General features: G+C 44.6%; 1 protein-coding gene across 2 annotated transcripts in view; it reads right to left on the reverse strand.

Moving 5' to 3' along the window:
• DIS3L2 (DIS3 like 3'-5' exoribonuclease 2) overlaps nucleotides 1-15262 on the reverse strand; it is a 198602-nt gene that overhangs the window by 92968 nt on the left and 90372 nt on the right. For both annotated transcript variants that reach the window (XM_068406001.1, XM_068406002.1), the window contains one exon: nucleotides 3960-4039. In XM_068406001.1, the coding sequence (XP_068262102.1) occupies nucleotides 3960-4039 (80 nt within the window). The remainder of the gene's footprint in view (nucleotides 1-3959; nucleotides 4040-15262) is intronic.

Consider the following 15262-nt stretch of genomic DNA (forward strand, 5'->3'; position numbering starts at 1 on the left):
AAGGACAGGTCTGAGGGCTGAAGTCCCCAGTGCTGGAAGCTGAAGAGAAGAGTCTCCCCAGCTCGGTAGAGCCCAGTTCCATCCAGGAACAGGTTGATGGTAATGAATTAGCTCTAAATGCTAATTCTCCATCAGGATGCAAAATAAGGACAGCAGTGAAGAGTACATATGTCAGGTAATATAAATACACACATTTCTGTTACTGTCTCCTGCTAGGAACAGAGACTATGTGATGCTCATACCTTGGTTGAGGATCTAGCACCTTGTCTCTTGGGCAACAAGCTCTGCAGCTGTACCTCTGAGGTGACACCTTCGAAAGGGGCACAGGATATAGCTAATATTGCCAACTGCATGTGAAACAGATATTCCTTATAGGAGGCTCACAAAATAATGTTTTGATTGGGTTCTTCAGATCAGAAAGCATTTGGAAAATTTAACATTTGGAATTTAGCATTTCAATACTGAACCATAGTTGGCAGAGGAAAAGGTTCATGAAATGCTGGATCAAGTTTGTGCCTCAAACAGCAGCGCGTTGGGAGGATAATGGACAAGAGTCCACCAGTACGGTTCTTAGTTGCTTTTATTACTCATTTTCACTAAAAAGATTCTGCAAGCATCTCCTTGCATGACATCAGGAGCCTTAAAAATGGAGAAGATTCCAGCTATCAGACTGGACATCTCTGCTTCAGAGATACCTCATGTTTTAAACAAACGTTGCAGCACAGATACAACGCTGAGATTTCCTTCCTCATCCTGCCTGGGGACCCACGCTGAGCTGGCTGGCCAGCTGCTGTGCCTGCTCAAAGGATGCAGAGGGGTTTCCTGGAGTCTTTTTACACTGCTCACTCCCACTCAACTCCTCAGCTCCCTCCCTAACTGTTCATAACTGCATCACAGACCATCAGGACCTGGTTTCCCGTCCGTACTTCCTTCTGAGCCACAAGGTCTCCTCAGAATAAACACCAGAGATTTGAAAAGAAAAGAAAAGGTATTTCCGTGATGATTCTTTCCACACTGATTTAAGACCTGGTCCATGGGATATTCACCAGCATCAAAACTGGCTTTTCCAGGGGGTGACTTTCCTTGGCCTAAGGCTGAGGCAGTGATGTGATTGAGCATGGGCACCACTCTCACAGCAGATAAGAGGCTGAAAGGACAGGCAAAGTGTATGATGCCCAGGACAGGCACAGATAAGATAGCTCTTAAAGAAGCCTCCAGCTTAGAGCATCTTCTCATTGAGAGGAGTCCAGGGTGGAACAAGCCCGTTGGAGGATGCATGGCTCCAGCCAAAAGGCAGAGATCTGGCACACAAAGGGCTGCTGAGAGCAGGCTCCCACTTAATAGTTCATGGAAAATGATACGTGGGGGTGAACAAAGGCCTTTGGGCTGGGACAGCCACCAGTGGGTGCATTCACTCGTCTGCCTCTTGGATTTTCTCCTCTGAGGCTTATCTGGAGGAGTGGGGAGTATGCACAATGATCCCGAGAAGGATGTGAAACTTTCGAAAGCACTAAATCCCCACTGGATTTCCCATCCTATAAATTTTGGATACAAGCCAAGCAAATCTGTACTTTTACTTTCAGGAAGACAGCTGTGCCCTGTCCCTTACTCTTTCCCCATTTCTTCATGTCTCTTCTAAAACATACTGGTGAAGTTTATTTTGAGGAACTGAAAGAGGAGACAGGTTCCTGCACCTTCCACTTTTGTTTTATTTGAAAAACTGAGCTTTGCAAACCTCCTCCATAAAGAGTGACCCTGTAGTCTGATCCGTTTTACCTTTTTTTCACAACTGCCTGGTTTTCCAGGGAAAAGGTAGTATTATCTTTGACTGCAGAAGCATCCTCTGTCCACTCTGGTAAGTGCATCATAGATCACCTTTGAAATAACAGGGTATCCTGGGAGAGAGAACTGTGCCTGCTCCTGTGTTATATGCAGGTAAAGACAACCCCTGAAAGCATGACTTTGACATGATCCTTTCACATATTCCTTAGCCTTCACAGAAGACGAGGGAAGGGCAGGGAAAATCTTCACATGGAGGCTCCAGGAAGCCAGCACAGGCCTGACACAGGAGAAGGACGAGTCAGAAATAAACAGGCCAAGAGGACTCGGGTGTTTGCTTTCTCCCCGGCATGCAGGCAGCTCTCTCTGCCTCATGCCTCCACAGAGAAGAGCAAAAAGCAACAAAGCAGGGAAGACTGGCAAAGCACAGCAGCATGAATGAAGTCCACTCAAAAGGCAACTTTAAAAAAAAAAAAATTTCCACTTTTTTTTTTTTTCCCCCTCAGTTGGATTGCATGAGAAGGACTTGTTCCAAAGAGGATTGATCAGGGCATGGGGCAGCGCTGCAGCCATCCACCTCTGCATCACAAGGGGATTTGTAGCCACCAGGCTACAGAGCTCCCACAATCATGTAATAGCCCAGTAACACCTAGAACCCTCTTGGGTGGACCTTACAAGTAGAGGATCCCTTCTCTAATGGCATGTCTCCTTCCTTATAGACTGCAGCAAGAGGCCTCATACAGCATTTTCTGCAGTTGGGGTCAGAGACAAGGCAGACTTCCAACTGCAGCCACATCCCTGATCAGCAGGTATATCAACAAGTGCCAAGTACGAGTGACAGCCCTGTCATGGCTTTGCAGACTTTCTGGGAAAGACGAACTCTTGTTCAGACAGATATTTTACTTGAACACTTTCTCCAAATGGCAGATAAGAAAAAAATGCAGATGTATTCACTGCAAACCAGCTCAGTGAATGGTTTCCTGCAGCATCTAAAACCCACGTGTATGTGATCAGTAGAGGTTCAGAAGCCAGAGTTTCAACACCTCAGATCTGAGGGGCTGTGGGATCACAACACGGTCATAAATCTACAGATAATTCAGATGACAAAGTGGAAAGAGGGAGAACAGAGTTCAGCCTAGGATCTCTCAAGAGGACTGTTTAAATCTTCTGTGAAATAGAACAGCAGTTTTTCCTTAATCTTGCCTCAAAATTGCTATTGTACAGTATAATTAGAAATAATTTTATTGCCCTCAAATTTTCTTTCATCTCTGATTTTTTTAATGAGTTTTATAGCCCTGTAATACTATTCTGTACCTGGGTCTAAATGACACCACAATTCACTGGCCACATTGCACAGAATGAAATCAACCCAAAAAAACAGTCAATGATGCCTTTGATATCATCATATTGTGATGATTAACAAGAGCAAGAAAAACTAAACACACAGAAAAAAAATCACTTTATCTTCTTTATTAGTGGTGGATGGGCTAACCAAATCACTCAGTATTTCTAACCAAGCCTGTTACTGGATCTCATCAAACTGAATGAGCAGAACTTGGATGGCAAAGTAAGCTTACAAGAGGGAAGTTCCTTAAGTCAGAATCATCAAGATTTGGCTTCTGGAGCTTTACTTTCTGTTCTGTTGGCTTACGGCATAGTAAAAGTACAAATAAGGCAGAACAGAAAGCTTAAAAGGCAATGAGAAGAATAACACAACTTATAAGGCACACTCTGCTCATCTGACAATTCCCAGAATCCTATAAACACCAAAAAACAATTCAGCCAGTGACCTTCAAAAAACTGGATTCCTTTATCCAGGGACTGCGTATTTAAGGTCAAAGTGTCACCAGCCTTCAGTATGCAAGAGTGGCATATTAGCTGTTCAGCTGCAACTCCTGTAATGACAGGAGACAGCCGAGATCTGCTCAAATCAAATTACAGCTCTGATAATGCAAAACACACTGGTTCTGCATTTCCTGACACTAAGACTACTTCAGAGTGCAGCTTGAAGATATCTGCTCTAAGATTTCTGAAAACAGGCAATTAAAACTACAAGAGAAAAACTAGTTTATTACTCTACTCGTATTTGGTAAAGAATACTTCATGACAAATTATATACACAAATGTGTCAACAGCTGAATATAAACACTGAGAAGTATTTTGTAAAATATATCTCATACCGTCAGGGAGTTGTTTACAGGATAAAGCATCATCAAGATCCTTGGCAGTTGATGGGTCGATGGTGAAAATGCATTCTTTCCTATCCAAGGAAAAACGGAGAAAAGAAAAATTTATCTTCTAGTCATGAAGAAAATATCAAAACACAGAGGCCATCAGAGACACCCAGACAACAACCATGTTTTCAGAAGACTCTCTCTGTTGAAACATCTTCCAATCTAACCTGGAAGTCTAAATCTAATTGAAAAAAGAAAAGTTTCTGACAATTTTAGACAAGTGAATCTCTTTGGGTTTTTTTTTATTTTTCTTTTTGGTTTAACCACTTGCTTTTAACAGCTTTCATCTCATTACTGATTTTCCTCCACAAAAACTAAACAATTCAGCCCATCAAGTTCTCTCCAAAGAAACAAGCAGGAAAAAGCCTTGATGCCTTGCAGCTAGAGTAAAAATAGATTGTTCCTAATTGCAAAGCTACATGGAACACAAATAACCCCCCCCATTCCCATGCACAAGAGCAGATATCGCAGCACCTGAAACTCCACGAGCACAGCTAGCAGGGAGCAGAGGCAGTGAAACATTTACAAACCAAGCTGAATGATAACAAAACTGAGTGAGAGCTGTGGCCTCAGGAAAGACACCCAAGAGGTGCAGTACTTTATAACATCTACGTTGCCTACTGCGCACCAAAGAGAAAAGCAGATTCAGAAGAAACACTATGAAAGTTATAGAAAGAGCGGCTCCGAATCAGCTAATTAGATCTAGCAAATCAACTTGGTGCTTAGGAAAAGCTGAACGCCCCTCCACATGGGCTGTACTAGGTGGTACCTGGAATACGCAGCCCTGCCCTGGAAGGCTTACACACGTACGTCCCGTAGTGGTGGGTGGGAAGGACACCAGGAACATACCAAGATGGACCACAGATATGGTCTAGAGCCACACAGATGAGAGAAAATAGAGCATCTGACTCAGGAATCACCATGTTTAATAGAGCAGAGCCTGGCACCAGCGAGACCCAAAACCTGAAGCACTCAACAAATAAAACTTCCTAAACTCCTCCTTTAGGGCTTCCCTTCATCCTGGGCTGCCCTACAGCAACTTCTTGCCCGGGCTCCTGGGCTACAGTGGGGTTCACCCAAACAACGTGTGCAATGTGGGACTGGAGCTGAAGAGCAGTGAAGACAGTAAAGGAGTGGGTTTGCTGGTGTATTTTGCTTTTATCTTAACCTTTAGAATAAGTTTGGCCCCTCCCTAGTTAAAAGGTCCCCAAGCACAATGGTATAGGCTGAGGCTGCCGAGGAAGAGATCAAGCTGCTGCTTTTCTTCTTGCTGCAGAAAAACTCATATCACGATGGCAACTCCCTTCTAGAGATGTATAATGAAAACACGTTTTATTTTTCTTACAGCATAACCACTGATACACTCCTGGGGTAGGAGAGGTGGGAGGGGAAAAATTACAGCAAACTTTTAAAGGAGCAAGTGTCACGTGGAATTAGCAAGTCTTAAGTCTTTTTGCATGGGTGCTCACACAGTGAGGGCGATGTCTCTATCTTCACAGGCCTGTCACTTCGGTACTTAACTGCTCTGGGTGGTATCTGTTGGTGCCAGACAGCTGGCAGCAAGTATTTATATAATTCCAGCAGGCATACTAAATAGAGATTTTCAAAGACATAAAAATCAGTAAAGCACTTCACTGCCTTCCGAGACTTTGAAAACCTTTTAGAATATGCTAGCTTTCAGACTGGATAGCAACGCTGCCTTAATCCCCAGATGCACGTTAGTTTCTGATCCTTCGCGTGCATCTAAACAAATTAGAGATCGTGACACTGAAAGATATAAAATCTTTTCAACTACACCGGGACTTTGATCTGTTGCTGCCTAGCTATCCAGCACCGGGAATCAACCAATTTTTAAAGGCTTGCAAACTTTTTTTCCATAAATATATATATATTTATAAATATATATAAACATATAAAAAAAATATATTTATTCCATAAATATATATTCCTTAAAATTCCACCTAAGGATGGAATTTCAGGATACCTCCACTCTAAAGTACCGTGCAATTTTCTTTAGGGAGCCACGCATATGCAGATACACAGGCATCTATACTATGAGCAGTATGGGGGCATGCATGTGTGCCAACCTCTGTGTATTGATACAGCAAGTCCCACTAACTCCTAGGGCTTAAAGGCAACAGCATCCTAGCACTGTGACTCCCCCGCCAGCCACATCTAGTAAATCTTCCCTTCAGTTACTTCATTTAAAAGAGCAAACGGCACTGAACGGAAGCTAATGGCTTGCTTTATCTGACAAGTAAGCAAGAAAAAGGTTTAAGAACTTCTTCAAAGAGAATGTGGGTTCCTGTGTCAGGGGAATAGATAGCTTATCCCAGATGTTCAGGGCCTGCAACCACAAGCATCTGCCACCCATTGAGAATCGTAGCTCCAGGCAGTTTAAAAATTAGCAGATTGGTTTAAACAAAGTGCATATTTGCAGTCTGCCCTGGAAAGAAGAGAGCATAAATACACGGGTGCCAAATTCTGAACACATTTATACAATGGTAGCAACTAACGGGCTGCTTTGCTGAGATGTATTTGGCCAGTCAAATTTACTGCAGAGGTCAGTGATGGCCCCAGTTCAGAGAGCCCAGACCTGTGGGGCTGGTGGGGCAGCCCCCAGCCCCACCGGGCATCACCTCGTGCAGAGCCCACTGCCCTCTGGGAGGCACTGGCTGGGTTCCGAGCAGCCTCTCGGCATGCAAACTGCAGGCACAGACACAGCTCTCCGTCTGAGATACTTAAACTCACAGATGCAAAGCTGAAGAGGGGTCCAGACAAATACTGATTTAGCATTTCTCACCACCATTTCTATGTGCAGCACAGCTGGGATATGTTTTACCATCAGGCTCAGATCCGATCCTCCTTTAAAACTACTCAAGGGACTTGGACTTGTAGCTTGTCACAGGCAGTTTATTCTGGGCACAGACTGCAAGGTGAGGTAAGAAAGTCACTGAGCAAGTAACACAAGGAATGATACTCCCTGGCATAAGGACTCTGCAGAACTGTTGCAGAGCCGATGGCCAGGTAGTCAATGGGACAAGAGAAGCTGATCTGCAAGCAGAGCTCAAAGTTCATAGCAGTGAGATAATCCTGGCACACAGGAGTACACTTAGCTGAAGTTTTCTAAGTGAATTCACTCACCAGTAATTGCATTATTAAGTGTGATGAATTATATTTCTGGTTTTCAGTTTTTATTACTGGAGAAGTTTCAGATGGCTATAGGAACCGGGCTGGCATGTGGGAAAGAAAACAATCCACCGAGTGATGGGCTCAGCGCTGCGGTCCCAAGGACAGCACCCCGCACGCGTGCTCCTCCAGGGCAAGGTCTCTGAGAAAGGCATGTTCTCAGCTATCTCCTTCTGCTTTTCCTCCAGCCCTACCAGTATCACCTTTTATCTCCAGCATGCTGCAGAGAGCCGCCTCTCGTCCTGGAGAGAATCGGCGCGCGGCAAGGAAAAGCAAGGGGAGGAAAGGCTGGGTGTGGGCAGCACAGCCTGCCCACTGCTCTGCAAGCTGTCCCCTCCCTTGGCACCTATGCCAGCCACTCCTGTCCAAAGCCCCAGAGAGGACCCTGGAGGCAGCTGACAAAAACCATCTGGGTGAAGAAATAACATTGCTCCCAGCTATGTGGCAAATCCGCTCCACGGCAAGGAAGGAGCCGTTCAAATTCTTCCCCTGACCATACTGTCTGGCTGTACGCTACCCCAAAGGCTGTGGCACAGAGGATCTTGGAGAAATCAGACCACGCTTCTGACCGTAACCAAAACCAACCTGCAGTGGGTTGTATGACTAAACTTCAAGGCAACAGTAATTTTTATGCACCTGCTAACAAAGACGTTGCTTAAGCCCAAGCAATATGCATTGACCACAGGTAAATACAAATTGGCAGCTGTCTTCAGCTTCTGGAGGTCCACCAAGGTGACCTTGTGGGTTAAGGAGCTTGACCATCCTCCTCTTCCCCTTCTTTAAAAGCCCCAAAGGAACCATCTCTCATTGTCATTACACCTAATAAAGATCTGGTTTATTCATTTAAAATTGTCAAAACATACTTTGTAAAAGTAATGAGATGTTCCATGTCCACTTGTTCCAACATACACATAACTTGGTTAGTTAAAGGAAACTGGTTTAGGAGACAGAAACACACACGGAGTTAAGAGATTTTCTGGTCTTCATGCTGGAAAGGATTAGAGATAAACATGTCCCGTTAAGAACCCCCCCAGCCTCCTCACATTGACCGAAAACAAACACTTCTGTGTGGAAACTTCCACTTTTTACAGGAGCCTCTTTGTCCAAAACTATGTTTAATGCAGGTTTGTAGAGGTGGACCTGCTCTGGCATGGAGTTTCTGTCGAGGGAAGAATAAAATCTTTTCTCCCTCCTTCTCGTGGCCAGAGGTTTCATGCAGCAGAGCAAGGCAATGCCTACGAGAGTTTTGTAGGATCAGGGGAATGGCTCACACTGAGCATGGTGGACCTGCAAGCAAGAGTCAGGAAAGCATGTGCCACACACACACACACTGTCCAGACCCTGCCAGCCCCAGGCAGTGCCCAGGAGCGCTGAGCCGGCCACCTCTAGCCCCAAGGCAGTGACATGAGCACTGCTAAAGCCAAAGCTCACACGCGGGCTCCATCTGCCATCTTGCAAATCAACCATCTGGGAAAAAAAAGTTGCGAATAGAGCGCTTAGTTTATTAGACAGTGACGACAGAGTGCACATATACAGGCTGATATATCAATCCTAATTTAAGGAAAGCTAATTAAGTGCAGTTTCTCTTTGCATAGCTTAAGGAAGCCTAATTGAAGCGGACAAGCATATCTGCAGAGCAGTTAGTCTTTTTACCTTTAACAGGACCTAAAATAAATGGCTAGTGCAGCAGTAGAGGTAAGATAAGTAGCCTGTTGGTGAGCTGGAATTACCGTCATGGTAATTAAAATGTTCACAGATCACAGGACTGCAACAACAGTTTGTTTTTCTTTGTGCAAATACGTACATCTACGTGAAGGTATTCGCAAGAATCAGCAGAGAAAATACTGTACACAGTTGGTGCTGCAAGGTTTGGTACAATATTTCAATTTTTGCCAGCTGAACTGTTCAGAATTCAACATATCAGAGTTAGTCATAAAATATAAACACCTATGACACAAGGAGATTACAAGTCCCGGTGGTCAGGGCTCCATCTTCACTCAAGTGGAAGGCTACTTGGATCAAGATGAAGCACTGCATTGGTAAGCCATGGGCTCAGGCCGTATTAGAGGCCAGGTTTCTGGCATGGCCAGTTCTTGGGCAAAGTTTGGGTGCTACCAGTGTGATTTTCTGTAAAGGCAGCTTGGTGTTGCTAATAGAGAAAAGGGCCGATTTGTACACAGCAGACAAAGCAGCACGCTGCAGCCATGCGGATCCTCCTAACACAACTGGGCGGCCTTCCCAGCCAGCAGCACACAGCTGAATCAACCCACCAGTGGAGACACGGAGCCCAGATTTTCACCATTCTAACAAATGCCAACAACCGTGAAATAACTGTTCAGAGAACTGCATGTACCCACTAGAGCATCAGAAAACCCTTGGTGAAGCAAGATGATGTCCTTACCAGCTGAAGTGACCATTCCCGGGAGGCAGAGTCCTAAAGAAGCAAGCACAAGCCAGCTATTCAGAAACCAGGGAAAGCCGAGATGGAGGAGACATCCCAGGTGCCACAAGCACAAGTCAGGTGGGCAGCCTAACTGCATCCATGTTCCTGCGTGCTGCAGATCACCAGCCCTCCTGGCCCTGGTTGCTGCCATCACCAACTGAAGTCACTCAGATTGAAGCCCCAACTTTACCATTTGCCTGAAGTTGGACTGCTCAGGGCTGAGGTCACGGGCAGAATTTAGACTGCCAAGTCTCATGAGAGAGAGAGAGATGAGCGCCTCTGCAAGCAAACCAGAGCACCTAAGGAAGGGGCTGAGCAGGGAACCACCAAAGGTCTCCCAATAGGAGACCCAGGCAAAGAGGCTTGGGTAGAATTAAGGTGCCTGAACTTAATTACCTTATTCACCTTCCCATCCTAACTCTCTCCCAGGGGCAACTTTCAGACTGAGGCAGTTTCCTGCAATGTTTACTGGTCATTCATGAAAGCCAACACACCCCAAACAACCACAAAAGAGAACACACTAGCATGGAAAAGGTGGCTGAAACCCACTGCCTGTGAGTACCCAGCACACAAACACTGCACGACTGAAAATTCAAGCAGCTCAGTGGCTACCCACACACTGACCATCCTGCCCTACCCCAGGCTCGGTGCTCACAGCCCACAGTCCCTCTAGTCATCCAGTGGCTCCTGAAGCACAAAGCTAAATCTTCTGCAGAAGCGTTAGCCTGTTTCCAAAGATCAGACTGCTGCAGCTGGAGGTGAGACAGTAATGACCATCATTTTGTTTATTAAAGTTCAGGCAGTGCAAGCCGCCTTTAAACTAGAGTATGTCAGTGCTAAGACTTTTACAGTACAAGTGACTGCACGTCTAGACACTTGCAACGCATTTACATTCTTCTGGGGACTCTTTAGATTGTCCTGTTCTCTCCACTTCGTGAGTACAAACAATAGCCTGGTGGGAGTGAAAGCTCAGCCTCCTGGTTTACCCTTATTAACTCCAGCTCAAAGCTGGCGTTTTAAAATTAAGCACAGCAAAGGCACTTTCAGAATCTTTAAGCTCTTCAGATCATTTCTAAGACCCTGCTGAGCTCCATCTTGCAAAAGTTAAACAGACATCATTTCTCAGAGCTGGAAAGAGTTGTTTTAATTTGGGAACAGGCATCCTAGAGCTGTCCAGTGAACGCTACTAACATTTTTTCACGCAATAGTCCAATTGTTATGGCAACCACAAAAATCAATCTCCTTCTTCAATCACAAGTAAACCCAGCTCGACCACAGTGACTGCGCAGGTTTGGTATAAAGTGCCAATAAGCATGGGACCAAATCCACTGATGTTCATCACTCAAATGGGGATGAAGTACTCTTTCTCAGAGAGAAATTTCATAGAACAATCAGTGCTTGAACATTTGAGAGACTTCAACATCCCACTCCTAAAGACATCTATTACATGTAGTGTCTACCACATTTGTCACTCTTGATGCTGGCAGATTTTAGTTAAAACCCCACAGCGGCTCCTTCCAAGATAGATTCTTAAAAGGAATATATTAAAAAAATATGCATGCAACAGAAGTACCCTGACAAATCCCTGAAGGCACTCTGAATGCCCTGTAACACACCAACAAAGATACCTGACACATCACAAAACTCTTTATGCATAGTGCATCAATTTCAAAACAAAATGAAATTATAAAATAATTGGAAGAAAAAACTGCTCCATCCAAACACTAATTGTTATAAATCCCACAAAAATCCAGCACAGCATAAAATGCACTGAAAGCCCAACCTTCTACATCAAGCCAGTACTGTTCTTTTTAATTTCTCCATGTTTATGTTTTAGCTAATGTCCTGTTCTGGTTCAGAAAATAGACCTTGGTCCAAGAGAGTGGCTGACAATGAATCTCGATGTATTACATATCTACAACAATAAACATTTACATTTTCACCGAGGACTGCTCACTGGATTGCCGAACCAGAATCAATTATTACTTCCACATATTTATGGCCTCCAAGGAAGGAGGAAGACAGAAAAAAGAGCACTGCAGTCTCGTAAGGTACCTAAATGGCTTGAAAAGCCAACATATATATAAACGAGATCAGAGTCTCTGAAAGACCAAGTACCAGCAGTATTTCCTACAAGTCATGCTGTAATTGTGCCACAAATATAATGAGGTCTCTGCACCACCACTATCCCACGCAAGAAGGTGGAGTGTAATTGAAAATGCACTTGCATTATATAAACTACTTTAATCATAGATGCACAGAGCTAGAAATGGAAGAGACATTAGGTCATCCAACGCCCATAGGTCAGAGCCAGACTACTCATGACAATACATTTGCAAGGACTTTCCCCAGTACAATATTAAGCATCTTTAGTGATGGAGTTTCCAATACTTTCTTTAGCAGTCTAAGCTACAGTCTATTCTAGGTTGGACAGGAAAGGTTTCCTCTATGTTTTACCTTACTTGTCCTCATAACACCCCTTTCTATCCACCCACCACCTTAAATGATTCTCATTTTTTCATTTTGATCCTCATATTTTAACTATCAACTACTATATCTTTCACAAACTTCTCGTTTCAGTGTTGGCAAATACACATTGAACAGTTAATCCTTCCTTGTAAATCAATCCCTCATCTCCCAGAATATTTTTGTTAGTCTTTTCCGGACTGCCCCATGTCTAATCCATGCTGTGATACCTCCAGTACAACCCTGCCTCATACACCTGCATGTGTGCTATCTATATTATGATTTTTTTTTCTTTTTGGAGAGTGAGGATCTGAGAATAACCTGGAAACAAAGATCCAATCACCCCAAAACTTCAGAGCAGATGGACAGGTCAAAGCATGCTTCAGACCGCTCCATCAGAACGGAGCCACGAGGAAAATGTGGTTCCTTGTAACGACCAGCCTGTCCTAGTGATCAGCCCTGAAATACCACAGCGGGGATATACTGCCTCACCTACTGAAGAAGTTCTGAGTTTCTTCATCTACAGCATCAGAGACAGATACCTGTTTTGACACCAGGACTTGGATCCTTCATCTCCTACCTACCCCCGTGCTACCTGACCTGTAGCGAGAGAAGGGCACCAGCACCGTGATATCAAGGAAAGTGGCAGTAATTTGGCACACCTGAACTGGGCCACTTCACATATATAAACATGAGAGGATAGGGCGCTTTCTTCTGCTCATCAAAAACCCACCTTGTGATCCAGTGGAATCCAGTAGGAAACGGACACATTCTCAAATTGATTTAAGATTTTATGCTCATCTCCCTCTTATTCTCTCCATTTCTCTCCATAAAATAGGCAGCCAGGCAGGAACAAGACTGTATGCATAACAAAGTAGTTGCGAAAGTTATTACTGTTTTCCACAACTAAACAGATTCTTAACTAAGCAAGCTTAGTTTTGATGGCCTACAAGATCAGAATGCAATAATTCTGTCCAACTACACACCACTAATTCAGCTTGAAGCTGCACTTCCAATGACCACACGTGCCTTCCTGTAAGGAAAAACACCAGTGAAGTTGCCAGTGTGTCTATGTACACCAGCCACTGGTAACAGCAGCATCTGAGAGCAAAGACCATGCATCATTTTGTACAAAACAGTGTCACCACAATTGCTGTAGCTATAGTGTAGTAGAAAATGTTATGAAAACAGAGAGGAGGACCCGAAGAAGCCAACCAGAAGCAAGGAGCTGAATCATATCACTCTCACAGCAGCACCGTATTTATTCAGAGTTTTACTTATGCAGCTAATGGGTGAGGATGGAGCTAACGTAAGCTCTCTTCACCATTCCCCAGACTGCCTGGACAGCAGAAGTACCCAGAGCAGGCACAGCCATCACCACCACCTTCTGGAATCCATCCTGTTAGAGGCGGACTAGATCTGATATCCTTAGACACCACTTAGTAATGCTTTGTATGCCTTGTATCTCCCTATGGAGAACATTAAATTAGTCACAGAACAGCTCAGTGAGAGGGCAGCGATCATAATCTGGCCCTGTTTGTGTCTCCACTCCACGCCAAGATAACAGTCAGGTCTGTAGCAATGTTGCTTATACATTTGCTAAACAAGTCATTTCTCAGTTTCCATCAGAAACCAGAGCATTTTTACATATCCTATTATAGCTGAGTAAGTCTTGCTCTACTTAACACTAGCTTTTTGTAGTGGAAAATCTCCAGGAAACAAGCTGTTTAATGATGTTTTATCTGACTTGCACTCATTTCTAACCAAAGCCGTCCACCTGCCTTGAAAAGACATCTGTTTCAGAGGCTGACTGCTTTCCTCCAACACCCCTTGCACAGCTCAAGCCTGCCATTTTTACCATCACCTCTAATTTTATCAGCCAATAATCTCCTCAGGCATCTACAGTAAAGAGCATGCTGTCAAACCTTTACTATAAGCACTGTTAATCCCTGTAACCAGCTGTAACACTCCTCAAAAAAAGAAAGAAATAGCGGCAGAAGTGTGGTGCAGGTAGTGTCCTGCTGCCAGCACTTTCCAGTTACAAACAGTGCTACAGAGCTCCCCCCCACAGCAGGCACAGAGACACAGCAGAGCACCTCCACTCTGCCTCCCTTACCAACCAAAGGAAGAATGCTACAGTTCTGAATGGGCAGCCAAAACTACAATTCAGCCTTCAGTAACTTGGATAGCTTTAGGTCAGCTGCAATTGAGGTCACACGCTGAAATACCAAGATGCAAATTTGTACTGAAATCTTTGTTGCATTAGAGCTCTTTGCCTGCAGAGCAAAGTTCATGAACTCTGCCCTGCAAGGGAAGCAAGTGAGCATTAACTGTCTCCTGCCAATGCAGTGGATTCTTGCTGTCCCCTGGTCTGATGCTCTCCAGGCCTTTTAGCCTCATGGGAAGAATGGGACAGTTATGCTGCCATTCAGAGGGACCTCAGCAGAGAAATGGGCTGGTGGGAATTTCATGAAGCTCAAAGGGAAAAGCAAAGTCCTGCACATGGGGAGGAATAACTCCATGTATCAGTAGAGCCTGGGGACCAACCAGCTGGAAAGCAGCTTGGTAGAAAAGGACCTGGGGTCCTGATGGACAAGTTGAACATAAACCAACAACATGTCATTGTAGCAAAGGCAGCCAACAGCTTCCTGGGGCTGCATTAGGAAGAGTGTTGCCAGTAGGTCAAGACGTGCAATCCTTGTGTCCTTCCCCTCTTCTTGGCACTGGTGAGACCACAATTGGAGTGCTGTGTCCAGTTCTGGGCTCTCCAGTACCAGGAAGACATCAACATATTGGTGCAAGTTTGCTGAAGGGCCTCGGTGATGATTAAGGAATTGGAGCATCCCACCTACAGGAGAGGCTGAGAGGGCTGGGACTGTTCAGCTTTGAGAAAAGAAGGCTCAGACAGGGAGATCTTATCAATGTGAACATATACCTGATAGCAGGGAGTAAAGAGGACAGTGCCAGACTCTTCTCAGTGGCATCCAGCAACAGGACAAGAAGCAATGGGCACAAAATACAGGAGATTCCGTTTAAAGGTAAAAAACACCCACATTTTTACTGTAAGGGCAATTGAACCCCAGAACATGTTCCTCAGAGGGGTTGTGGAATCTCCATCTTTGGAGATATCCAAACCCCAAATGGACACAGC

This window comes from Nyctibius grandis, chromosome 8 (assembly GCF_013368605.1).
Source record: "Nyctibius grandis isolate bNycGra1 chromosome 8, bNycGra1.pri, whole genome shotgun sequence".
Lineage (NCBI taxonomy): Eukaryota > Metazoa > Chordata > Aves > Nyctibiiformes > Nyctibiidae > Nyctibius > Nyctibius grandis.